This window comes from Gorilla gorilla, chromosome 3 (assembly GCF_029281585.2).
Source record: "Gorilla gorilla gorilla isolate KB3781 chromosome 3, NHGRI_mGorGor1-v2.1_pri, whole genome shotgun sequence".
Lineage (NCBI taxonomy): Eukaryota > Metazoa > Chordata > Mammalia > Primates > Hominidae > Gorilla > Gorilla gorilla.
Genome location: NC_073227.2, coordinates 70,968,910 through 70,996,386, shown reverse-complemented (window position 1 = coordinate 70,996,386; position 27,477 = coordinate 70,968,910). Strand labels below are relative to the sequence as shown.

General features: G+C 44.7%; 1 protein-coding gene and 1 pseudogene across 3 annotated transcripts; one reads left to right on the top strand and one right to left on the bottom strand.

The window, feature by feature from the left end:
• The first annotated feature begins 1,169 nt into the window (after window positions 1-1,169).
• On the top strand, window positions 1,170-26,420 carry SRD5A3 (steroid 5 alpha-reductase 3). 3 transcript variants are annotated; one of them, XM_063705283.1, is made up of 6 exons: window positions 1,320-1,652; window positions 6,195-6,312; window positions 14,410-14,552; window positions 19,197-19,394; window positions 22,712-22,846; window positions 24,940-26,420. In XM_063705283.1, exons 1-6 carry the CDS (start codon window positions 1,586-1,588, stop codon window positions 25,197-25,199), a joined length of 921 nt encoding a protein of 306 aa, XP_063561353.1. In that variant the 5' UTR covers window positions 1,320-1,585; the 3' UTR covers window positions 25,200-26,420. The 3 variants fall into 3 exon arrangements, with proteins under 3 accessions (XP_004038736.1, XP_063561354.1, XP_063561353.1); XM_004038688.4 differs by lacking the exon at window positions 6,195-6,312 and having other exon boundaries at window positions 1,170-1,652; XM_063705284.1 differs by lacking the exons at window positions 6,195-6,312; window positions 22,712-22,846 and having other exon boundaries at window positions 1,314-1,652.
• LOC101127842 (rRNA-processing protein FCF1 homolog) lies at window positions 6,909-7,574 on the bottom strand (annotated as a pseudogene).
• Window positions 26,421-27,477: the final 1,057 nt, after the last annotated feature.

Genomic DNA, 27,477 nt, shown 5'->3' with positions numbered 1-27,477 from the left:
GGAGGCTGAGGTAGGAGAATGGTGTGAACCTGGGAGGCAGAGCTCGCAGTGAGCAGAGATCAGGCCACTGCACTCCAGCCTGGGCAACAGAGCAAGACTCCATCTCAAAAAAAAGAAAAGAAAAGAAAAGAAAGAAACAGTGAAAGGGTGACTCCCGCGAAAAGATCCAGGATCACTCAATAAGGCCTCATTGTCCTAGCTAGAATGCCAATTTGACCATCCTTAATCACCTGGCTGTCAAAGGACGGGTAAAGCCTTAGGTGTCTTTTGCACAAAGCAGCAAAACTTTAAAAGCTTGCTCATTTAACAATCCAAAGTCCCACTAACCTACCCACCCTGATGTTTATTCAACACACATATCAGGTATCTCATTGGAGTAAAGGTGATGAGTTGGCTACCTCTCCCCTCTTCCACTTCTCACCCACCACCGAATCTCAAAAACGTAAGCTCCAAATAAGCAGTGACAATTGTCTTGTAAATCCCTCTGTCCTCAGTATCCAAAATGATGCCTGTCATACAGTAGGCATACAGTATTTCAGAATTAACATTTTAAAGGCTTTTAAATACTTGAAAGAGCTAGATTTTCACTTATGGTAAATAAAATCAGTGTTGTTTAAAATCAGTGAGTCAATAAATAGCATTGTCACTACCTGAGATAAATGTTACAGGAAACAGCTGATGGAATTTAAAAACTTTGCTTCTAAGGATTGGAACCCTATTGGTAAGAGACTGCTGTTTTTTAAACACAGTTTTTACCACTATAATTTTTATTACTATGTGCAATTACTTGTCTACATGTTTACATTATACACATATCCAACACATTTCCAGCATCCTAACATAATTACTCATTTTTGGGTGTGATCTGCCTTCTTTATCCATATGTACACACATTCATATTAATATAGTTGTTTGCAATCATAGCTATGTATTTTTATGGTTGGTTTTGTTTTTCACTTCACATATTGTTTCCTAAACTGCTTTCCGTGTTTCTACACTCGTCATAATAATTCTCAATGACTGCATGATATTCTAACATGTCAGTGTATCATAATTTAGCTAAATAAACTAAAATGGAACGTGTAAGGTTTCCATTTTTTGCTTTGGAGATAATGTTGATAAGAGTGGCAGACACGTGGTGTCGTCTGTTTTGCGTCTTTGCTTCTGATGAATCATATTCTGGAGCTCCATCTAAGAATCCCCATGCCCAGATTAGGGACTGCGAGCGACCACCCAGCGCCAGCGCGACCAGGACCAAGGACCTCCGCGGCTGAGCGGCGAGTCCGGGAGGAGCTCTGCGCGTCCCCGCCCCGCGCCGCGTCACCGACGTCCCGCTAGGCTGAGACCGGCGCGCGGCGCGCTAGTGGCCGCTCTTCCGCGGGCTAGCGGGCGGTGGGGGCGCCAGCAGCGCGGAAGGCGGGCACGCGGGCCATGGCTCCCTGGGCGGAGACGGAGCACTCAGCGCTGAACCCGCTGCGCGCGGTGTGGCTCACGCTGACCGCCGCCTTCCTGCTGACCCTACTGCTGCAGCTCCTGCCGCCCGGCCTGCTCCCGGGCTGCGCGATCTTCCAGGACCTGATCCGCTATGGGAAAACCAAGTGTGGGGAGCCGTCGCGCCCCGCCGCCTGCCGAGCCTTTGATGTCCCCAAGAGGTAACCGCGCCCCGGTCCCGAGCCGCGGTTGTCAAGGCGCTGAGAGTTCAGGGCTCCCCGGCTCGCGGGCAGCCGGCAGGGGGCAGCAGAGGCGGGACCCGGCCTGGGAGGCCCTGGCGGGTTCCCGGGCGCAGCATGGCGCTCCCTCGGCCTGGCCCCGGCCATGCCGGGGCTGCTGCGTGGCTCCGGGGAGCAGTGCCCGGGTGTCCGCGGACGCCGAGGGAGAGCGGAGCCGCTTGCACTCAGCTGGAGGAATGTGAACTGGTAGCCGCACGGAGCCTTTCCCTGTGGGAAAGGGCAACGCATCCGAATTTAGGCCTGGTCATGCGAATTTAGGCGGCAAATTGAAGTCCCCCTTGCCCCAAATTCTCCTCTTTCCCGTCCCCTGCACTCCAGTGGCTCATACTCTAACTTGAGGTCACCGGGAATCATTTGTGGAAATGAAGTTAGGCCGGCTCTTCGGCCTCGGCTTCCCCCGTTTCTCTCCCCAACCCTCGCAGTGGGGACAAAGGACTGAGTCGCCCTAACCTGCACCTCGGCAGGTGCCCCTGGGGAAGGTGGCCCAAGGTGCACGTCATAGGCAGGCCCGTCCCGAAGCTCCATTTGACTTTCGAAAAATTCTGTAACCCAGTTCAGCGAAGGATTAAATCGTCAAGGTTTAAATAGAGACCTGTTATAATTTTCTTCTCCTGTTTCTACTTTAAATTCAGGACATAGCTGGAAAGAGTTGACCAAATACTATTCGAGATGGTAGAAATAGAACAGTGCCCCTTAAGATGCATCTTAGGCCGGGCGCAGTGGCTCACGCCTGTAATCCCAGCACTTTAGGAGGCTGAGGCAGGCGGATCGCTTGAGTTCAGGAGTTCGAGACCAGGCTGGGAAATATAGTGAGACTCCGTCTCTCCTGAAAATACAAAAAATTGGCAGGGCTTGGTGGCGTGTGCCTGTAGTGCCAGCTACTTGGAATGAAGGCAGGAAGATCATTTGAGATCAGACATTGGAGACTGCAGTGGGCTATAATCATGGCACTGCACTCTAGCCTGGGCAACAGAGAAATACCTTGTATTTTAAAAAAAATTTTTTTAAAGGTTAAAAACATCTGGGTTGTTGCTTGAAACACTCATAGGCAGTGCCCCAGGTCCGCAGGCAACAAAGGGACAAGTATAATTTGGCTTCTAAAACTTGGATAATCTGCGAATTTTGACTGTCAGAGAAAGATGTGTCATGTGTTAACACAGAGAAGGGAGAACTAGGTCATTCTGAGGCACCCTAAAGGGAAGAAGTAGAAGTACATGAAACAAATTGATCAAACCTCCTGTTTCCTAGAGGCTCTTTTTAAGCAAAAATTACCTGTTATCCCATTTGTAATCAGGGTTGAATCCTTTTATACTTCACAGCAATTTATTTTCTGAGTTTTGAGAAAGGTACTAGTCTAGTGTGCCTGGATTAAATGGCACGTGTAAAATCATCCCCTGAACTTGCATACACCCCAGCTGTTGCAACTCAAGTCTGTTATTACATGACAGCCAAGAAAGAGACTTGGTACCTTTTCCTTATTCATTACTGTAACAGTTGGTTCTGTTTGGACTTCCTGTAATTTCTACTGTATTGTGAAATAATTTACACCTTTTTCTTCTTCCAGAATTCTACAGTAGAACCTCCCATAGTGTTCAAGTGCCCTTCCCCTCCTTCTCTAAATTTAAACAGACATTTCTTTTAGTGCTGGAGAAGGTACAAAACATCCAGACCAATAATGAAAAGCATTTTTATTGTGACAAAAAAAAGATAACTTGCATCAAAACTGGCAGTGTCTCCAAAAAATTAATACATGTATTACTCTCTTTTTAAATTTTGTACCCCTGTTTATATGAAATAGGCAGATAGTTAGAGTTGGGTGGAGGTAAGAGTCTATGGCCTCTTTTTTATACATCTCTGTATTTTCCAAAATGTCTTCATTCACAAGATGCTTATCACTTTTATCATTTAAAAAAATGTGCTAATGGCTAAGGAGCATGTGGGAGAGATTTTACTGGTTTATAAATAGTAACCACCATTGACTAAATGCTTACATGTATGATTATGTGATGACTACTAAGGAGTACGTGCCTTTCCTCATTTAATCCTCACAGTGGACCTGTGAGGGAGATGTTATTGTCATTATGCCCATTTACACACATGCAGACTCAAGCTTAGAAGATAGCAGTTGTGCCATGATGCTAGTACTAGCAAGGGTGGTACCTGAACCCTGCCTGTTGGAATTTAAATCCCAAGCTCTTATCCTCTGGTATACTTCATGGGAAATATCTTGTACCATGTGAAGCTCAATCTGTGTGAAAGATCAAGTGAGAATGGATTTATCCCAGATGGTAGCATTTAGTAAATATCTTGGTTAATCCAAATTTAAAATCATTTGGTAACGTTAACCTTGATACGTATATGTGAATGTTTTTCCTGTGCAAAATCTAGTAGTACTCTTTTGTTTTGATTTTTTAAGATGGAGTCTCGCTCTGTCGCCCAGGCTGGAACATAGTGGCTCAATCTTAGCTCACTGCAACCTCTGCCTCCTGGGTTCAAGCAATTCTCCTCCCTCAGTCTCCTGAGTAGCTGGGACTAGAGGTGCACACCACCATGCCTGGCTAATTTTTGTATTTTTTAGTGGAGACGGGGTTTCAACATTTTGGCTAGGCTGGTCTTGAACTCGTGACCTCAAGTGATCCACCCGCCTTGGCCTCCCAAAATGCTGGGATTACAGGCATGAGCCACTGCACCCGGCCCTCTAGCAGTACTCTTAAAAATGAAAATAAGTTCATAATTGCTACAGTTAGAAATAGGCAGTTGTAAATCCCATTTCTGCAAATAAGGCAGTGTGTAGGTAATTTTGTTTGGGATTATTTTTTTCTTTCCTACTGAGGCAAGAGTAAAACCTGAAATTGGTTCTTGGAATGTTTGTTTCCATGACTCCTGTCTGGTAGATTTTTTTTTTTTTTAATTAAGGTGATGGTTGCTTTTTTTTGTTTTCCTTTTGGTTCCTAGAGTTTTGATTTCCCAGGAACTCTGAATAAACAGGCGACCTCGAACATGTATCATGATGCTCTGGGTTGCATAGTGAATGTAGAAGAACTTCTTAAATTTCAAAATGATTCCAAATGGTATCGAAGCTTTGGAATTGAATTGGGCTCTAGAGGCAAAAAGAGCTGCCCAGACTTTCCCCACTGAAGTCCAGGGAGCATTAACTGGAGGTTCAGAGGATCTGTGGATAGAATTCAGGGCAAACTTGGATTGGAAGAAAGTTATGTCTTTATTTTCACTAACCTCTAGCTGAAATTTAGCATTGCCTTAATTATGAATATAATCTACAAACTACGGTAGAATTAGCAGTATCTGTAACTCTGTGATAGTTTTTTTATATTACGTTAAGAATATTGATGATACCTCAAAATATTACTGTTTTCCTCGTTATGAGAACACTGTAGTCTTTCATCACTAGATCTTGTTAGTAGACACATTAAGAAGTATACATATTACAGGCTGGGTGCGGTGGCTCACACCTGTAATCCCAGCACTTTGGGAGGCTGAGGCGGGTGGATCACCTGAGGTCCGGAGTTGGAGACCAGCCTGGCCGAAATGGTGAAACCTCATCTCTACTAAAAATACAAAAATTAGCCGGGCATGGTGGCGAGCACCGGTAATTCCAGCTAGTCGGGAGGCTGAGGTAGGAGAATAGCTTGAACCTGGGAGGTGTAGGTTGAAGTGAGCCAAGATCGCGCCACTGCACTCCAGCCTGGGTGACAAGATTGAAACTCCATCTCAAAAAGAAAGAAATATACATATTACTATATTGCAAATTTGTTTTTTAGTAGTTGCATTACTTGTATGTCACTATAATTGGTTTCCTTTGTAAGCCTGCTGCATTTTACTTTATGCTTGTATAATTTTTTTTTGTAAATTGACAGTTTATCATTGTATAAATTTATAGGTTACAAAGTGATGTCATAAATTGTGGATGCAATGTGGAATAATTAAATCAAGCTAGTTAACATATCCAATACTTCAAATACACTTCTGTGATAAGAACATCAATTTTGAAATGTATAACACTCCATTATTAAGTATATGCAACACACTGTACAACGTAAATCCAAAAAAGCATAAAACATATTCTTCCTGTCTGAGATTTCGTACCTTTTGACCATCATTAAATTTTTTTTTTTTTTTTTTTTTTTTTTTTGAGACAGTCTTACTCTGTCACCCAGGCTGGAATGCTGTGGTGCAGTCTGCGCTCACTGCAACTTCCACCTCCTGGGTTCAAGCGATTCTCCTGCCTCAGCACCCCCAGTAGCTGGGATTACAGGCATGTGACACCACACCCAGCTAATTTTTTTTGTTTTTTTAGTAGAGATGGGGTTTCGCCATGTTGTACAAGCTGGCCTGGAACTCCTGACCTCAGATGATCCGCCCACCTTGGCTTCCCAAAGTGTTGGGATTATAGGCGTGAGTCACCATGTGCCTGGCCTAAATTTTTTTTTTTTTTTCTTGAGACAGGGTTTCACTCTTGTTGCCCAGGCCGGAGTGCAATGGCGCAATATCGGCTCACTGCAACCTCCACCTCCCGGGTTCAAGCGATTCTCCTGCCTAAGCCCCCCAGCAGCAGGGAGCACAGGTACGTGCCACCATGCCTGGCCAGTTTTTGCATTTTTAGTAGAAACGGAGTTTCACCATGTTGGCCAGGCTGGTCTTGAACTCCTGACCTCAGATGATCCACCCACCTCGGCCTCCCAAAGCGCCAGGACCACAGGCGTGAGCCACCGTGTCTGGCCTGGCCTAACATTTTTATGAGACAAAATATCAATTTCAAAACAGCATCAAAAAGTGAGCAGGGCAAGCACGGTGGCTCACACCTGCAATCCCAGCACCGTGGGAGGCTGAGGCATATTTTTCTGTACTAAAAATACATAAAATACAAAAAAAAAAAAATTAGCTGGCCACTCGGGAGGCTGAGGCAGGACAATCGCCAGAACCTGTGAGGCAGAGGCTGCAGTGAGCTGAGACTGTGCCACTGCACTCCAGCCTGGGCAACAAGAGCGAAACTTCATCTCAAAAAAAAAAAGGGGTGAGCATATTTAACCATCCTCAGCTCATAATAGAGCAAATAGGTCAACAGAATAATAATTCATGCTCTTGCGTGTGTAATGAACTGGCAACAAGAGAAAGCTGGTTGAAGAAAGGCAGAGGAACTGTGTCTTATAAGAATTAGAATCAAGGGGCTCCATAATCATCTGGCATTCATTCAATGTTGTATCTATGGTTAGAAATGTACATGATAGGAACTCCAGGAATCTTAGGGATTCTTCTTTTTAAGGTCCCGGTCAACTGTGGCCACAATATAAAACTTATGCTGAATTACTCTCTGTACTAAGAGTCATCTGCATAGGTTCCTTTGTGTGTACATGGTAATCCTTCAAATCTTGGATCCTTGGTGATCCTTAGAGCCACTCCATACTTCTGCTCCAATTTCTCAATTTCAGGCATTACACAATCAGTTATACAAGGAATACACTTGGTATACAGACAGTCCATCATTGACTGCACTAAGTCTGGTTTGGCTTTTATGGAAAAGTTGATAAAGGTTGGTATCAATGAGGATGTGGTAAGGTGGGCCCAGCTGTGTATTATATTGGAAAAATAAGCAGGTAGGGTGTTGGGGAATTTCTCTTTCCTTTAACACGCTGGGATCCTTCTTTTCTTTATTTTTAGGTTTTAGTTTATCCTTTTCTGTAAGCCTCTGATCTCTGAGACTAAGCATTCACTTCATGGTAGCATACTTCCTTGTTTTCTTTTGCTTCCCCATGGTCACACCACACTCCTGTGCTTGTATAATATTTTCAGAAGGGCTGTAGCCTTCACGAAACTGCCAGAGGGGTCCATGATGGAGAAATGGTGGGAACCCCTGCTCTAGACTGTAGACGTTTCATGAGTTTATATTTGTCTTGTTTGCTACCATATCTCTAGCTTAACACCTGACTGGTAATAAGGACCTCGGTCAGTGTGTTTTGAATGAATGAGAAAAAGTGGTTTGAGGTTTAATTTGTTTGTTGATTAACTGGACGCCTACTCTGAGAGTAACTTTGGAAGAGATGCTTACCTTCTCTCATTCATTTATTTAACCAGTGTTTATAGATACCTACTGTGTGCCAGGAATCATTCTAGGCTCCTTAGAGCTTATCTTCTAGGAAGGCAGACAGTAACATGTCAATAAATATTGTAAAACCAGCCAGATAATTTCAGATGACTGTAAGTGCTTTAGAGGAAATCCAGCAGGGTTATTTGATCATGAGCAAGACTGAAGTGGGCGTGAGTGACAACATAGAAGGATGGATGGGGTGGGGGAAACAGTAGCTCGCCAGGGCCTTGCAGCCTATGCTAGAATTTGGATGTTATTCTGAGTGAGTGGGAGTTACTGAGGGCTTTGTGTGGGAGGGGGAGGCATTGCATTGTGTGATTTATGTTTTAAAGGATGATTGGCCATCATGTGGAAAAGACTGGATAAGCGGCTACTGTGGTGGTCCAGGCAAGAGATGGTGATGGTGTGCATTAGAGTATTAGCATAATAGTGAGAAGTGAAGCCAGCTGGACTTCCTGGGTGGAGTGGGGACTTAGGGAACTTTTCTGTCTAGCTAAAGGTTTGTAAATGCACCAATCAGCACTCTGTAAAAACACACAAATCAGCGTTGTGTGTCTAGCTAAAGGTTTGTAAACGTACCAATAGTACTCTGTAAAAATGAACCAATCAGCACTCTGTGTCTAGCTAAAAGTTTGTAAATGCACCAATCAGCACTTGGTAAAAACGGACCAATCAGCACTCTGTAAAATGGACCAATCAGCAGGATGTGGGCGGGGCCAAATAAGGGAATAAAAGCTGGCCACCCGAGCCGGCAGCGGCAAGTCGCTGGGGGTCCCCTTCTACCCCTTGGAGGCTGTATTCTTTCCCTCTTCACAGTAAGTCTTGCTGCTGCTCACTCTTTGGGTCTGCACTACCTTTATGAGCTGTAACACTCACTGCGAAGTCTGCGGCTTCACTCCTGAAGTCAGCGAGACCACGAGCCCACCTGGAGGAACAAACAACTCTGGAGGCGCCACCTTTAAGAGCTGCAACACTCACTGCCAAGGTCTGTGGCTTCACTCCTGAAGTCAAGCGCAACACGAACCCACTGGAAGGAAGAAACTCCAGACACATCTGAACATCTGAAGGAACAAACTCTGGACACACCATTTTTAAGAACTGTAACACTCATTGCAAGAGTCCACAGCTTCATTCTTGAAGTCAGCAAGACCAAGAACCCACGGGAAGGAACCAATTCTGGACACAATAGCACCTGCTGGTCTCATTGGTGGTGACATTAAAGCATTTAGCACAGGGCCAGGGATCTAGCCAGAACTCAGTAAACATTAATTCCCCTTCTTAACCCCATAACACCTCTGACTGGGGCCTGGAGTCTGTTCCAGCAGTTAGCAAATAGTTTTTGTTTGTTTGTTTGTTTTGAGATGGAGTCTTGCTCTGTTGCCCAGGCTGGAGTGCAGTGGCGCAATGTGGGCTCACTGCAGCCTCCCATCTCCTGGGTTCAAGTGATTCTCGTGTCTCAGCCTCCCAAGGGGGCTGTGCCACCATACCTGGCTAATTTTTGTATTTTTAGTAGAGATGGGGTTTTACCATGTTGGCCAGGCTGGTCTTGAACTCCTGACCTCAGGTGATCCGCCCTCAGCCTTTCAGAGTGCCGGGATTACAGGCCTGACGCACCGCGCTCGGCAAGCAAATATGTATTAATATTAAGAATAGATTGTGTTTTAGGCCCCAAACCATAGAGTAGCTTCTAACTCACAGTAAAAGCCCAAGACCTCATGGTCTCATTCCCACTACCTTACTGACTTTGTCTCTAGTTTGCCCCATCTGGTTCTATTCCAGGTTTAAGGGCCTCTCTGCTAGTTCTCTCTCCTACCTGCACTGCCTGTTTCCCTCTACCTGGAAAGGCCTTTCCCCAGATAGCCACATGGTTTATCCCCTTACTTCCTCTAATTCTACTCAAATATTACCTTCTCAATGAGGCCCCTCCCTGTCTATTGTGTTTGATATTATAATTCTGCCATCCCAGCGTTCCTCCTTCCTCTTTCCTGCATTAGTTTTCTCAGTAGCAGTTGTCACCAGACATGCTATAAAATTTACTCTGTGCGTGTGCGTGCTTGCGTGCGCGCGTACGCATGTGTAAGCTCCATGAAGGCAGGAATTGTCTGTTGTGTTTGCTGTTGTATCCCCAGAGCCTGGAGCAGTTGTGACTTAAAGTAAGCACTCAAATGTTTGTTAAGCAAGGGAGTGCTCATTCAGCACCTTGTATCATCCTATAAGGATCACCTTACCCCTGCTTACAAGGGCTTGGACAACAGTGCTACAAGTAAGCAAAGTGCCAAAGGAGGAAAAAAGGAGAGTGTCCAAAACAGAAGGCAGTGAAGATTTTAGATTGACTTTTGGAGGCTTAAGCTGGGTCTTTAAAAACAAACAAGAGCTATGACTTGCTCTAAAGAATCGAAAATGTATAGGCCGGGTGCGGTGGCTCACGCCTGTAATCCCAGCACTTTGGGAGGCCGAGGCGGGTGGATCATGAGGTCAGGAGATCGAGACCATCCTGGCTAACACGGTGAAACCCCGTCTCTACTAAAAATACAAAAAATTAGCTGGGCGTGGTGGCGGGCGCCTATAGTTCCAGCTACTCGGGAGGCTGAGGCAGGAGAATGACGTGAACCCAGGAGGCAGAGTTTGCAATGAACCAAGATCGTGCCACTGCACTCCAGCCTGGGCAACAGAGCGAGACTCCGTCTGAAAAAAAAAAAAAAAAGAATAGAAAATGTGTAGAGGGAAAGCAGGCAAGCAAAACAAAATGTGGGAATGAAAAGTAACACAATATGCCTGTGAATGAAAGACACCATGACACAAGTAGAGCACAGCACGGTGTAGCTTAGCAACTTACACAAAACCCACTTGAGTGATATGCTTGACTTTAGGTTTGATATAAATTGGTACGTGTAACATAAGGCTGGAAAAGCAAGTTCAGGCACGCCTAGGTTGCATGAAAGCACAATAGTATGATTTTAACTTCACAGTCAGCAGGGCTGTCACTTACTGTGTGACATTGAATAAGTAACTTAACCTCTCTGAGTCTTGGGTTTCTCATCTGCCACACAAAGATAACCACATAAGCTTCATAAGATTGTTATGAAGATGAACTAAATAATCTTAACTTTTGCCATGCTCTACCTGGCACCCCTTACCCCCACAACTAGACTATTCTCTACCTCGTTACCAGAGGGATATTTTTTCACTTAAAGAATAATGAAATATATGACCAATGCTTTCTTTTGCCTCCATTTTTTTTTTTTTTTTTTTGATGCAAAGTCTTGCTCAGTCTTCGAGGCTGGAGTGCAGTGGTGCAATCTTGGCTCACTACAACCTCTGCCTCCTGGGTTTAAGCTATTCTCCTATCTCAGCCTCCCAAGTAGCTAGGATTACAGGCGTGTGCCAGCATGCCTGGCTAATTTTTGTATTTTTAGTAGAAACAGGGTTTCACCATGTTGGCCAGGCTGGTTTCAAACTCCCGACCTCAGGTAATCCGCCCACCTCAGCCTCCTAAAGTGCTGGGATTACAGGCCTGAGCCACTGCACCCGGCCTCTTTTGCTCCCTTTTAAAATGTTTTTATTGTGGTAAAATACACGTAACTTAAATTTTACCTTTTTGTTTTTTAAATAGTTAAGTAGCTTTAAATAGATTCATCTTGTTATCCAACTATCACCACTACCTATCTCCAGAACTTGTCCATCAGCCAGAGAGATTTTTAGGGTTTTGTTTGTTTGTTTTGAGACAGAATCTCACTTTGTCACCCAGGCTGGAGTGCTGTGGCGGCATGATCACCACTTACTGCAGCCTCAGCCTGAGCCTCCCGAGTAGCTGGAACTACAGGCATGCATCATCACACCCAGCTAATTTTTTTATTTCTTTTCTTTTCTGCTCTTTTTTAGTAGAGATGGGGCCTCATTATGTTGCTCAGGCTAGAGGGATTATTTATTTATTTATTTATTTATTTATTTATTTATTTATTTGAGATGGAGTCTCGGTCTGTTGCCCAGGCTGGAGTGCAATGGCGCGATCTTGGCTCACTGCAACCTCCGCCTCCCGGGTAGGCTAGAGGGATTTTTAAAACATAAATTACTACCTCAAGTCACTCATCTGCCCAAATGGCTCCCCATTATAAAAGCTAGTGGCCTTACAAGGCTTCATGTCCTCTCCCCACTCCTGCCTCACCTTCTACCCTCGCCCTTGGCCATGCCAATGTACAGATGTCTTTTAATGTTCCTTGAACACCCCTAATATACACCCACCTCATTGCCTTTGCAGTTGTTATTTCTTCTGCCTAGAAAGTTCTTCCCCTAGAAATCCACAGGGATGACTCATTCTAGCCAAATGTCACTTCCAGAGAAGCCATCCTTGACCACCCATCCAGAACAGCCTCCCCTCTGCACCCTCTGTCCCCTGACCCAGCATTATGCTAGATGTCTGCAGGTTTAGTTGTTGACCGTCTGACTCCCCACTCTAAGGTAAACTCCCATCAAGGCGGAGACCTAGTCTGTTTACTCCCTGCTGAGTCCCCAGCTTCTAGAATATTGCCCAACACATTCGAAGTGCTCAGTAAATATTTGTGAAAAAATTAAGTATGTAAAGTGGCTGGTCCAGAAATTGTCCTTCAGAAGCTATCCCTCCTGCCTTTCCCTGGGAGCCTGCAGAACAGCATGTTCTTGACCTTCCACTGTGCTACACGAGGCTCAGACCATACCTGGGGTCAGTTGTGGGAAGTGTGTCTTAAGGAAGACCCTGTGGTATAACCAAAGATCAGTAGCCACGGGTGGCGATTGACCTTGATGCATGAACTTCTGTGAAAAGTAGGCTCTTGAGCCTGGAGAAGATCCCAGTTGGGAATCACAGGATGGCTCTCTTCAAATAGTTTAAGAGATGTTGTGTGGAATTAAAATTCTTGTTCTGTGTGGCCAGAGATGGCAAATCCAGTGATAGAATTTTATTTATTTATTTATTTTTTAAGACACAGGATCTTGCTCTATTGCCCAGGCTGGAGTTGCAGAGGCAGAATCATAGCTCACTATAACCTCAAACTCCTGGCCTCAAGGGATCCTCTCACCTTGGCCTCCCAAAGCCCTGGGATTACAGGCATGCATCACCATGCCTGGCCAGTGATAGAATTTGCTAACAGTAATTGGCAGAGTGGAGTGGGTTGCCATGGAATGATCAGGTTAGATCAGAGTTTATCAGACTGAGTTTGTAGGCATGATCTCAGGGGCTGTGCATTCTCTTACAAGCACATTCTGGATCATCTGGAGGAGCCCCTGCGATTATGTTTAATCCTCTTTGGCTCCAGGTTGTCTTTTATTGTCACAGACTAATGAGAAAAAGAAAAGAAGGAGTGGGATTTAATATATACACGATGCATTGAAGACCAGGGAAAGCCAGATGACCGCCAGGCGCTCAATAGAGTCAGAAAGGTTTCAGATTGAATAGAAAAAAATAGAAAAGTATACATAAACAGACCTCAAAAGAACCTATGAGGGGCTGGACATGGTGGCTCACACCTGTAATCCCAGCACTTTGGGAAGCCAAGGTGGGAGGGATCTCTTGAGCCCAGGAGTTTGAGACCAGCCTGGGCAACATAAGGAGATCACATCTCTATAAAAAATTTAAAAATTAGCCAGGCATGGTGGACTACTACAAGCCTGTGGTCCCAGCTACTTGGAAAGCTGCGGTGCGAGGATCACTTGAGCCTGGGAGGTCAATGTTGCAGTGAGTGGTGATCACGACACTGCACTCCAGCCTGGGCAACACAGCAAGACCCTGTCTCAAAAAAAAAAAAAAAGAAGAAGAAGAAGAAGAACCTGCTAGGCCCTAGGCCCTTGTGCCATATTAGGTGATTTTTTTGTTTAAGCAAATCAACATCATCTTTTGCATTAAATTAACATCGCTAATTTCAATTGCATTGGTTTTGTGGTCCTATTTGTATTTAGTTTGTAGATGTGTTGATTGCAAAATAGGCCCTGTAGTTGTCTGAGAATTATAACCATAAGGAGTTAATACCTAGTTTTATGATTGTAGTATTAGTCATGTTATAATAAAAGTAATTTAGGTCAACCCAATTTGGAAAAACACTGAGTCATGCCTGAAGATCTTTTACTTCCTCTAGCCCCAAGTGTCTGCGATTATGCAAATCATGTGTAACAGTTGTGTGGCTATTACTGCAATATTGTTTGGGATATAGAAATCAAAATCTTTCACAGATTTAGCTTGTTTTAGCACAGTCTAGGTTCTCTTTGCAAGGGCCTGCAGCCTCCGTTTTGGGAACTTGAGTCCAATTCTGTTACCCAGCAATCAGAGAGATTGCTAACTAAACTTTATTCTAAGTTTAACACAGTTGGTTGTGTTCTTGTTAACCTCAGAGAGGCCTCTTTTTCCTGAAAGTTAACTGGTCCCGTTATTTGAAAGGAAATTTTAAGAACCTGAACACCTATAGGATTCAGATTCTATTAAAAAGCAAAAGTATACTTTAGGAATGGAGGGGTGGGGAAAGACAGAGAAACTAAAAATAATCTTCCCGTATAATAGCTTAAAGTGGATCTACCCTAATTATTGCCTCGCTTGCTTTCCTTTTGCAGATATTTTTCCCACTTTTATATCATCTCAGTGCTGTGGAATGGCTTCCTGCTTTGGTGCCTTACTCAATCTTTGTTCCTGGGAGCACCTTTTCCAAGCTGGCTTCATGGTTTGCTCAGAATTCTCGGGGCGGCACAGTTCCAGGGTAAGGACTCCCTGGGCTTATGACAACGCTGCATCCTGTTTCTGTCGTTCCTGTCTGCAAGGGAGCAGTTTTTGGCATTTTGTCTCCTCTCTCGGCGCCTCCTCAGAAGGGCCTGGGAAGTGGAGGATGAGGGCAAAAAAGAGCTTTGCACGGTTCATTGCTGGATGGCCAAAGGGATGTCCCTAAGCCCTTCCCTGAGAAGGAGACAGAGCCAAGAGTTAGCGCTCCTGACTTCCCAGCAAGTGCTGTGTTGTGTGCAGAACTGGCTGCCCTCCCTCTGGTATTTTTAGTACTGTTGATAAATTTATAAAGAAGTCTTTACACAAAAGGGGGAAAGCTTTTAGGATCTGTCAGGTTTGTCTGGAAACATTTATCATTTATACTATTCCAACCAAACTCATGACTTAGAACTCCAGAAATGTGATTTAAAAATTACTTTTTCTGTCGGGTGCGGTGGCTCACTCCTGTAATCCCAGCACTTTGGGAGGCCAAGGCGGGCAGATCACAAGGTCAGGAGATCGAGACCATCCTGGCTAACACGGTGAAACCCTGTCTCTACTAAAAATACAAAAAAAAGTTAGCTGGGCGTGGTGGCGGGCACCTGTAGCCCCAGCTACTCGGGAGGCTGAGGCAGGAGAATGGCATGAACCCGAAAGGCGGGGCTTGCAGTGAGCTGAGATCGGGCCACTACACTCCAGCCTGGGCAACAGAGCGAGACTGTGTCTCAAAAAAAAAAAAAAAAATTACTTTTTAATTCATACCTGTAATCCCAGCACTTTGGGAGGCCAAGGCAGGCAGATCACTTGAGATCAGGAGTTCGAGACCAGCCTGGCCAATGTGGTGAAACCCCGACTCTACTAAAAATACAAAAATAGCTGGGTGTGGTGGCAGGCGCTTGTAATCCCAGCTACTCGGGAGGCTGAGGCAGGAGAATCGCTTGAACCTGGGAGGCGGAGGTTGCCATGAGCTAAGATTGAGCTACTGCACTCCACGCCTGGGCAACAGAGGGAGACTTTGTCTCAAAAAAATAAATAAATAAATGAATAAAATAAATAAAAATTACTTTTTGATAAACATGGAAAAAAAATTATGCTGTGAGGCTTTGGTAGTATAATAAAATTGACTAAACAGTTGTTGAACAGACGATTACAAAATAGCCTTTAAGTTTGCCATCCTCAGCATCAGGATGAAGAATATGGAACGGTTTGTTTGTTTGTTTGTTTTTCTGAGATGGAGTTTCGCTCTTCTTGCCCGGGCTGGAGTGCAATGGTGCAATCTTGGCTCACTGCAACCTCTGCCTCCCAGGTTCAAGCGATTCTCCTGCCTCAGCCTCCCGAGTAGCTGGGATTACAGCCATGTGCCACCACGCCCAGCTAATTTTGTATTTTTGGTAGAGAGATGGTGTTTCTCCATGTTGGTCAGGCTGGTCTCGAATTCCTGACCTCAGGTGATCCACCCGCATTGGCCTTCCAAAGTGCTGGGATTACAGGTGTGAGCCACTGCACCCGGCCAGAACAGTTTTTAAAATAAAGAATTGAAGGTGAAAACTATGAAATATCCTCAATTAAGGTCAGGCAGAGTGTGAGGGGCAGAATTAGAAACAAATTGTTCTAGTCTCATCTCTGTCCTTTGTTCCAGTGGCCAAACCACCTAGAAACAATCCTTTTCTGTATAACCAGAGAAACTGGTTGCAAAAGATGACAATCAGAAGAGCAAACCCCGGCCGGGTGTGGTGGTTCATGCCTCTTATCCCAGCACTTCAGGAGGCTGAGGTGAGCAGATCACTTGAGGTCAAGAGTTCAAGACCACCTTGGCCAACATGGTGAAATCCCGTTTCTACTAAAAATACAAAACTTAGCTGGGTGTGCTGGCACATGCCTGTAACCCCAGCTACTCGGTAGGCTGAGGAGAGAGAATTGCTTGAACCCAAGAGGCGGAGGTTGCAGTGAGCCAAGATTGTGCCGTTGCACTCTAGCCTAACAGGACAGAGCGAGACTCCGTCTCAAAAAAAAAAAAAAAAAAAAAAGAGCAAACCCTGCCGGGAACAGTGGGCAGTGACTCATGCCTATAACCCCAGCACTTTGGGAGGCTGAAGCAGGTGGATCACTTGAGGTCAGGAGTTCAAGACCAGCCTGGCCAACATGGTGAAACCCCCGTCTCTACTAAAAATACAAAAAATTAGCTGGACGTGGTGGCGCATGCCTGTAATCCCACTTACTCAGGAGGCTGAGGCAGGAGAATGGCTTGAACCCAGGAAGCAAAGGTTGCAGTAAGCTGAGATCATGCCACTGCACTCCAGCCTGTGCGACAGTGAGACTCCATCTAAAAAAAAAAAAGCAAACCCGTGGACATCCTCTTTGGGAGGGTAGGCTACGTCAGTGGATCTCACTCCACTCATTAAAACTTCATCTCTTCGTTTGTTTACTGTGAGACTGACTGGGGTGTTTTGGTATTTGGAGGGTTGGTTGTGAGGATATGAGGAATTCTATTTGTTTGCTTTAACTTGTTCCTAAGGAGTTAAAACTAAGTTTTAGTTCATTTAAAATACAAAAACAGTCAAAGCTAATCTGTGCTGATAGGGGTCAGGATAGGGGTTGTTCCCCATGGGAAGTTTGGGGGAGGGGTCGTCCCTACACTAGGGGGTGCTGTTTGTGTTCTGTTTCTTCTTCTTTTTTTTTTTTTTTTTTTTTTTTTTTTTTTTGAGATGGAGCCTTGCTCTGTTGCCCAGGCTGGAGTGCAGTGGCCTGATCTCAGCTCACCACAACCTACCCCTCCCGGGTTCAAGCGATTCTCCTGCCTCAGCCTCCTGAGTAGCTGGGACTACAGGCATGCGCCACCATGCCCAGCTAATTTTTGTATTTTTAGTAGAGACAGGGTTTCACTATGTTGGCCAGGCTGGTCTTGAACTCCTGACCTTGTCATCCGCCTGCCTCGGCCTCTCAAAGTGCTGGGATTACAGGCATGAGCCACCGCATCCAGCCTGTTTCTTTTGTTTGTTTCGTTTTTTTCTTTTTTTTTTTTTTAAGAGAGAGGGTCTTACTCTGTTGTCCAGGCTGGAGTGCCGTGGCATGATCATAGCTCACTGCAGCCTTTAACTCCTGGGCTCGAGCAGTCCTCCCTCCTCCACCTCTTGAGTAGTTGGGACTACAGGTGCACGCCACTATGCCCAGCTAATTTTTTAAAAATGTTTTTAGAGATGGGGGACATGCTGTGTTGCCCAGGCTGGTCTCAAACTCCTGGTCTCAAGCGATCCTCCAACCTCAGCTTCCTAAAGTGTTCTGTTTCTGGATCTGGGTGCTGTTACATGGGTGGGATTGGTTGGCTTAATTTGTAAAAGTTAATTAAGTTGCATCTTTATGGTGTGCATGCGTGTGTGTGTGTTTGTGTGCATGTGAGACTTTTTTTTTTTTTTAATGGAGACAGAGTCTTGCTCTATCTCCCAGGCTGATTGCAGTGGCTCAATCTTGGCTCACTGCAACCTCTACCTCCCGGGTTCAAGCAGTTCTACTACCTCAGCCTGCCAAGTAGCTGGGTCTACAGGCACACACCACCATGCCTGGCTAATTTTTTGTATTTTTAGTAGAGACAGGGTTTCACCATGTTGCCCAGGCTGGTCTCGAACTCCTGAGCTCAGGCAATCCACCCGCCTCCAACTCCCAAAGTGGAAGGATTACAGGTGTGAGCCATCGCCCCCGGCCGTGACTCATTTCTTTTTTAAGTGACTGGGCGTGGTATCTCACACCTAAAATCCCAGCACTGTGGGAGGCTGAGGCTGGAGGATGGCTTGAGGCCCGGAGTTCGAGACCAGCCTGGGCAACATAGGGAGACCCTGTCTCTACAAAAAAAAAATTTTTTTAATTAGTCAGGTGTGGTGGCACATGACTATAGTTCTAGCCACTCAGGAAGCTGAGGCAGGAGGATCACTTGAGCTCAGGAGTTCAAAGCTGCAGTGAGGCCTGACTGTGCCACTGCACTCTAGCCTGGGTGACAGAGCAAGACCCTGTCTCAAAAATAAAGAAGTTGACACATAAAATTAACCAAAAAATAAAAAACAAGAAAAAAAGAGAAACTAAGTGTGTGTTTTTTTAAAGCCAGCTTTTCTTCAGATTTTTTGGTGGGCAGGTCGTGAAAGACAGGTGGGGAAGTAGATCTTGGGCTCAGCATGCCTCTAAAAGTATAATTTCTTTTTTTTAATGTGGAAAGAAATGCATAACTCTGTTTCTGTTCCTGTCCCCCTCTCTGCCTCTGTGGTGCCTGAGATGCTGGGGATCCCACAGCTGGGGCCACTCAGAGGCTACCGGGAACGCTTCCAGTTTGCATCTGGCTGTTAGTGCCAGGGACCAGAAACCCACAGACCTTTTCACAGACCTCCTGACCGTGATGTCCCTGAAGCCTGGAAGGCTGTCACACAATGAAGCAGAATTGAGTGATGGGTGTTTGTGAACCCAGTGAACTGTGTAACACAGTGAACTGTGTAATTTGAGTGAAGTCAAATTCCTTGACTTCATTTGGCCCATTTCTTCCTTACTACCAAAAAGAAAGATGTTAGATGGGATTTAATACTCTGCTTAACAGTACAGAAAAACAAAACTTTGAATTAATCCCAGAAGAGAAATGCTGACCCTGTTGCCTTCTGAATTGTAGGAGGGGAGCTGGCACTGTCTGCATTCTTAGTGCTAGTATTTCTGTGGCTGCACAGCTTACGAAGACTCTTCGAGTGCCTCTACGTCAGTGTCTTCTCCAATGTCATGATTCACGTCGTGCAGTACTGTTTTGGACTTGTCTATTATGTCCTTGTTGGCCTAACTGTGCTGAGCCAAGTGCCAATGGATGGCAGGAATGGTGAGTGGATCCAGCCCTGCCAGGAGCTCCCCACCCCAGGGTGTATGATGCGCTCTCGGGGCTTGTGCTGTGCTAAGCATTATGAGACATGCAAAAGTAAGAGACAGGCCCAGTGCATTTTGCATTTGAGGAGATGAGACTCAAGTCGATTTTAAAAGGCCGGGCGTGGTCGCTTACACCTGTAATCCTACCACTTTGGGAGGCTGAGGCAGGTGGATCACTTGAGGCCAGGAGTTCGAGACCAGCCTGGCCAACATGGTGAAACTCTGTCTCTACTAAAAAAAAAAAAAAAAAATTAGCCGGGCGTGGTGGCACACGCCTGTAGTCCCAGCTACTGGGGAGGCTGAGGCAGGAGAATTGCTTGAAACCAGAAGGCGGAGGTTGCAGTGAGCCGAGATCGCGCTACTGCACTCCAGCCTGGGCAACAGAGCAAGACTCCATCTCAAAAAAAAAGAAAAGAAAATGAGGGAAGGAAGAGTGCTTGCATGGAGTTGGGATTTGCAGAGGGGGTGGGGAGCCATTTTGTTGCTGCTTAGTTCCTGTGATTGTTCCCATCACAACAGAGCTTTTCTTCAAGTGACGCTGCCTGAGAGGAGAGGACAAAGAGTACTGTGGTAGTGAAAATTGTGTTTTAGTCTCTAAGCTCTCACTAGCCAGGAAGAGGGAAGCCAAACCATGACCTTGTTTACGAGAAGGAAATGAAATGGATTTTTTGTTTTATGGGGGGAGGAGGGGACATTACCTAACACATATGACTACCATTTTTGTAAAAACAATGCATGATTATAAAGAATTCAAGTCGCTTGGGGTGATGGGAATGAGTTTATAGTGCTGAGGTTAACCTGACCTTGCAGCCTTAGTATCTGTCAGTCTAGACCCCGTAGGTCTGTAATGACCATTGTCTCTAAACCCAGGGCTCCATGTTTCCAGCTGCCCTGTCCATCCTTGTAAACTCAGGCTGAGGTCTAGCGATTTCCAACAATCTGTGAGTGAGCTTCCTCCTCAGGTTAGATTTTGGTATGAGTGCCCCGTGAAAGTCGTCTCTCTGTTGCTGTAGCTCAACCTAAGGCCTCTGACTAGAGGAGTGATTTTAAAGGAGGATTTATTGACGATCTTTCTCAATTCATGAATTATTGATTGGCTCCAGCCACTTAGCTAGCATCTCTCTGATTCCTCTGAACTTATTCCTCCCAGGCATGTCTGTGGTGGCATTCTGCCAGCCAGTACCATGGAAGGGGCTGTCATTCCTGGTGGGCAGTGCTGGTTCTCCCCCTAAAGGAACTTTGCAGAGCACTTGGTGACTGCTAGCTTTTAGCGTGTTCTTGTTTGTTGGCATTACCTGCCTCTCCCGGAGTTTCCTCTACTGGCTGCATCTCAACTTCTGCCTTCCCTCCTGCGTAGACAGTCAAGGAAGAGGAGCCCACAAAAATAGCTTTCTAAGCACTCCTTTCTGAAGCTGTTTTCTGTTTCATCTCCTTGTCCTTCAAGGGTCATCTGGGATCATTTGGGACAATATGGGGCAAGTTGGTTTCAGTAATTCATTGAGAGAAAACACATTGGGGCATTTGCCAACCAAAGGGCGTGATAGAAATAACATGGGCTCCGGAGTCTTGATGGGCCTGCATCTGGCTCATTGAGCTTCTCTGAGCCTCACAGCCTTCATTAGTAATTATTGACACATACTGATTTCACAGGGTTCTTCTTAGTGAAAAGAAGACTATCTGTAAACTAGGATGTAAGCTCTATAAGGACTGGGATCTTGCCTGACTTATTCCCTGCTTTATCCTTTGTGCCTTCAGCAGGGCCAGGCTTAGGAGGCACTCCTTAAGTAACTAATGAATAAACAAATAATTAAATACTGAGTAGAACTGAGGAAATATGAGCCTTCCACCTGCCTCCCTTTTCCTGCATTATAATTCTGGCGTTACCCTTAACAAATCCTTTTTCCTGTAGGTAAATTCTCTGCATTTAGCGTAAGGGACTTAGTGATTTGAACTTCCAGACACTGTAACTTTTCATCCTGTTGACTTGCTCTTGAAGCCTGTCAGATTTAAAACTGTATTTTTAATATTTTGCTTATTTCATTTTTGTAGAGACAGGTTCTCGCTATGTTGGCAGGCTGGTCTCAAACCCCTGGCCTCAAGTGATCCTCCTGCCTTGGCCCCCGCAAAGTGCTGGGATTACAGGTGTGAGCCACTGTACCCAGCCTGTTTTGAACTTATAAAAATATAACCTAGTAGTTAAATGGCTAAACTTGTAAACACTAAAAGACTATAGTAGATTGATTATATAAAACAAGCTTTTAAAATAAACTGACACAGGTAGACCGGTGGATTTTCATCAGTCCTTTACTATCATTAACGGATTCCTGCTTCGAGGTGGCCATGTGGAATTGCATGATCCTTGGTTCTCTTACTTGAATCAGCTTTTTAGGGGTCCCCCTTGGCTCCAGAGCCTCAGGCTCTTGCCCATTATCAGTGGATACATTTGTTTCTTCAGTCAAGCCTCCTACTAGGCTAACTGCTTCCTGCTGCGCAGAGGGAAGTCCCTGTTTGCTTTTCTGAAGCCAGTGGTTTGCTCCGCAGGTCCTCAGAAGGTCTGTGTTTTTCCCTTCTTCCTAGCAGCCAGAGAAGAAAGTGGAAGATGATGCTTTGAGTGTTTCCACTCCTGAAACTCAGTCTCTTGACTGTTCTTTCTCATCCAGACCTGGATGGCATTGAGTTGTTCATCTTGCAGTTTACTGTCCCTCTCTTTTGAGAAAGCCCCCTGGTAGCCTTTCCACTGGTGATTTATTTCATTGACCAGAGCTAGTCAAGTGAGCATTCTGCTTTCAGGCTCTCCCTAGCAGGATGGTAGCTCAGAGAGAGATTTCCTTAGAAAGTGTTTTTCTTCACAGTAAAACATAAGAAAGAAGACTTAAAACTGGACTTAGCAAGGGAAACACAAAGGAATCTTACCATTCGAAAGTAGATCACAGTAGGGGAGCTGAACTTTGTGCTTGAACCGTTTAGAGAAGAAGCAAGAGAATGTGTCTGTGTGGAATTCTCTTGCCAGGGGAACTGAAGCTGCCTGTAGCTGAGGAACGTATCTCCTTTGTCCAGAGAGACAGGGCTTTTCCCTCTGTATTGGGAAATTACATCAGGAAATTACATCGGGATATTGAGGAACAGGTTCCCCTCTTTGTACTTGGGAAATTATATTAGGATATTGAGGAACGGAATAAGTGGATAATTGTGTTTCTGCTGACTAAATGATTTGTTTAATTCCCTGAGCCTGTGAAATTGTTTAGTGTTGGCTAACAATTCTCCTTCCTATAGCCTACATAACAGGGAAAAATCTATTGATGCAAGCACGGTGGTTCCATATTCTTGGGATGATGATGTTCATCTGGTCATCTGCCCATCAGTATAAGTGCCATGTTATTCTCGGCAATCTCAGGAAAAATAAAGCAGGTGAGACCTCTTTTAGAGCCTCCGCATATGGATTTTAACCCTCAGAAGTTAGTTCTCCATGGTCCTGCATGCTTTTCCTTCCTGCCCTAGTTAGTTGACTGTATCAAATATTGATTTTTGGCAAGACACTTCTCTGGGCCTTGATCTTCCCATCTGTGAAAATGAGAGCCTTACACTGAAAGACCTCTCTAGACCCAAGTAGCCCTGACATTTTGTGATTCTACGTTTTGTGTCTGATGAGCATGTGAGAGCTAGTGTTACCATGGAGTTAGTACCAGCCACAGCATAAAAACTTGACCTTTAAGTTAGCTTGTGTTGACTTATCACAGGTATAGTTTCCATTAGGTTTTTTGAAATATTAAAAATTGAATAGGCCAGGCGCAGTGGCTCACGCCTGTAATTCCGGCACTTTGGGAAGCCAAGGTAGGAGGATCACTTGAGGTCAGGAGTTCAAGACCAGCCTGACCAACATGGCGAAACCCCGTCTCTTCAAAAAATACAAAACTTAGCTGGGTGTGGTGGTGCAGGTGCCTGTAGTCTCAGCTACTTGGGAGGCTGAGGCACTAGAATCACTTGAACCTGGGAGGCGGAGGTTGCAGTGAGCTGAGATCATGCCACTGCGCTCCAGCTTGGGTGACAGAGCTAGACTCTGTCTCAAAAAAAAAAAAAATTGAATAGTTTTATTTATTTATTTATTTATTTTATTTTTGAGATGGAGTCTTGCTCTGTTACCCAGGCTGTAGTGCAGTGGCACAATCTCGGCTCACTGCAACCTCTGCCTCCAGGGTTCAAGTGATTCTCCCGCCTCAGCCTCTCAAGTAGCTGGGACTACAGGTGCGCACCACTATGCCCAGCTAATTTTTGTATTTTTTAGTACAGACAGGGTTTTGCCATGTTAGCCAGGGTGGTCTCGAAATCCTGACCTCAGGTGATCCACCCACCTCGGCCTCCCAAAGTGCTGGGATTACAGGCGTGCACCACTGCACCCGGCCTATTATTTATTTATTTTATTTATTTATTTTTGAGACAGAGTCTCACTCTGTCACCCAGGCTGGAGTGCAGTGGCACCATCTCAGCTCACTGCAACCTCCGCCTCCTGGATTGAAGCAATTCTCATGCCTCAGCCTCCCAAGTAGTTGGGATTACAGGCGTGTGCCACCACATCTGGCTAATTTTTATATTTTTAGTAGAGCTGGGGTTTCACCATGTTGGCCAGGCTGGTTTTGAACTCCTGACCTCAGGTGATCCGCCCACCTCAGTCTCCCAAAGTGCTAGGATTACAAGCATAAGCTACCGCGCCCAGCCAAAAAACTGAATAGTTTTAATATTTATCAAGTACTTATTTTGTCCCAGGCCCTGTTCTGAGTGCTTTACATATAGCTTCACAATGCCGACATGAGATGTCTACAGTCCAGTCTTCATTTTACAGATGAGGAAACTAAGGCACAAAGAGGTTAAGCAACTTATGTAAAGTTACACAGCTAGTAAGTGGGACAGCCAGGATTTAAACTTGTGCAGTCTGACTCTGGAGTAGTCTGAGCTCTTAATTACTAGCTTGGAGGATTGCTGGAGTAACTGGCTTTTCTCTTGTGCTATTGACAGTTGACAATTTAACCTAAGCATATAACTTTTCAATATGTAATTGACAGTAGAAGTGTGACAGGATGGTGGTTTACACACATGTATGATACTCTTTTCTAAATAAGAGTTTCTGGGCTGGGCAGGTTGGCTCACACTGGTAATCCCAGCACTTTGGGAGGCTGAGGTGGGAGGATCACTTGAGCCCGGCAGTTTGAGACCAACCTGGGCAACATAGGCAGACCCTGTCTCTACAAAAAATTCAAAAAATGAGCCAGGCATGGTGATGCATACCTGTGGTACTAGCCACTGGGGAGTTTGAGATGGGAGGATTGCCTGGGCCTGGAAGGTTGAGACTACAATGAGCCATGACTGCACGACTGCACTCCAGCCTGGACAACAGAGCAAGACTTTGCCTCAAAAAAAAAAAATTCTGTAAATGATTTGGGAGTGAAGTGGTGAAACTTTCTTTGCAAACCTTTAAATGCTTATGAGATCTTCTTTTACCCTTTCAGGAGTGGTCATTCACTGTAACCACAGGATCCCATTTGGAGACTGGTTTGAATATGTTTCTTCCCCTAACTACTTAGCAGAGCTGATGATCTACATTTCCATGGCCGTCACCTTTGGGTTCCACAACTTAACTTGGTGGCTAGTGGTGACAAATGTCTTCTTTAATCAGGCCCTGTCTGCCTTTCTCAGCCACCAATTCTACAAAAGCAAATTTGTCTCTTACCCGAAGCATAGGAAAGCTTTCCTACCATTTTTGTTTTAAGTTAACCTCAGTCATGAAGAATGCAAACCAGGTGATGGTTTCAATGCCTAAGGACAGTGAAGTCTGGAGCCCAAAGTACAGTTTCAGCAAAGCTGTTTGAAACTCTCCGTTCCATTTCTATACCCCACAAGTTTTCACTGAATGAGCATGGCAGTGCCACTCAAGAAAATGAATCTCCAAAGTATCTTCAAAGAATAAATACTAATGGCAGATCTGCGATTTCTGGGTCCACTTTCTGAGATGCTTTATAAAACCAACCAACTGATAAAAAGTAGATGAGACTTCTCCAAGCTGCTTCACAAGCAAACTAACCGAAAATATACAAACAGCTTCACACACACACACACACACACACACACACACACACACACAAAGGAAGATCATCAATGGCTGCGGTAGCCTAGTAGGAATGGACTATATAATAATATAGCAGGTGCTCAATAACTGTTTGTTGCATTTCAGTAAAAGCAGAATAACCTTTCAAAATAATAACAGGCTGGGTGCAATGGCTCACACCTGTAATCCCAGCACTTTGGGAGGCCAAGGTGGGCAGATCGCTTGGGCCCAAGAGTTCGAGACCAGCCTGGGCAACATGGTGAAACCCTATCTCCATGAAAAAATATGAAAATTAGCCAAGAGTGGTGGCACATGCCTGTAGTCCCAGATACTTGGGAGTGGGCTGAGATTGGAGAATCGCTTGAGCCCAGGAGGTCAAGGGTATAGTGAGCCGAGGTCATGCCACTGCACTCCAGCCTGGCCTGGGCAACAGAACAAGACCCTGTCTCAAAATAATAATAATATATAATTTTACACCAAAAGTTTCAGGAAAAAACGAGTTTGTTGGAGTTAGTTTATACTTTCACATATTACCACAAAGATCTCCAGTTAAATAACTATCAATAGCCATTTCCATTCATCTCCCCCTCAAATCATAGCCTAACAGAACACTTTGAAAGCTCTTTTATTTAATATTTTTTACATCCTTTGAAGGGAGTGCTTCAAAACTGAAAGCATCAGAAGATAAAATATTTTTATATTTATGCATAGCAAGCCTTCATGAACGGAAGTGACACACTCTGGATTGAATAATACTGTAGCCTCATTCATATGTAGTTATTCAAATTGGATTAATGTCTGTGTGAGTTTATTTGAACTAGCAGAAAGTATCTGAAGATATTCAGGAATAAAGTTTATACTTAAAATAGCTTATGTTAAAGAAAATACCTGTGATTAATTCAGAGGGAAATAAATGCATGGTATAAAAGAAAACCAAAAACTTAAAAAATAATACTATAGCCTGAGCAACACATTAAAACTGCACACTTGTGCACCGTAAGATTCTCTGGCTTATTGGCTGAGGTGTTAAGTTTATTCCTTTTATAAAGATGTCCTATTACAGTCAGCTAAGCACTAAAGCTTTGCATTTATATGTACTTTGCTATGGGGGAAAGAACCTTATGATTAATAAGACACATATCAAATGCATAGTCAATCATTCCCACCCCCATCCCTGGAGCTGTAACCCAAAACTGTTAAACTAAGATTCCTTTGTTTTTTTGAGATGGAGTCTCACTCTGTCGCCCAGACTGGAGTGCAGTGGTGGGATCCTGGCTCACTGCAACCTCCGCCTTCTGGGTTCCAGCGATTCTCCTCTACCTCAGCCTCCCAAGTAGCGGGGATTACAGGCACATGCCACCATGCCCAGGTAATTGTTGTATTTTTAGTAGAGATGGAGTTTCACCATGTTGGCCAGGCTGGTCTCAAACTCCTGACCTCAGGTGATCCACCTGCTTCGGCCTCCCAAAGTGCTGGGATTACAGGTGTAAGTCACTGCTCCCGGATGCATGTCAAGCACATTGGAAAGTTCTTACAACAATTCTGATGGAGCATTTTCTCTCCCATCAACCAAACACCACTTAAGATTAACCTGTGGCTCAGTCTACTTAAATAAATGCCATATTTATTTTACTTATCATTTAGAATTTGCCATTCTCAGGAACAAAACTCTTTGTACATTGGAAATGGAAAACATTGCAATTTGGTCTTAATTTCCACATGAATATCAAGTGTAATTTTTAATAAATTATTTGGAGAAAAATGTATTTTATTTTAGCATGCAATTTTATGCCCAGGTTAGACTAGAGATTTGGCTGATGTTCTGGAATCTCATTGTACTCTTAAGTAAAATAACGAGCATCCCATGACGCACCCTGTCAGGGGTTGTGAGAAAGCTGCAGTGTCCAGTTTCCCACCCCTGTTTCCTGCTGTCTCTCTCCCA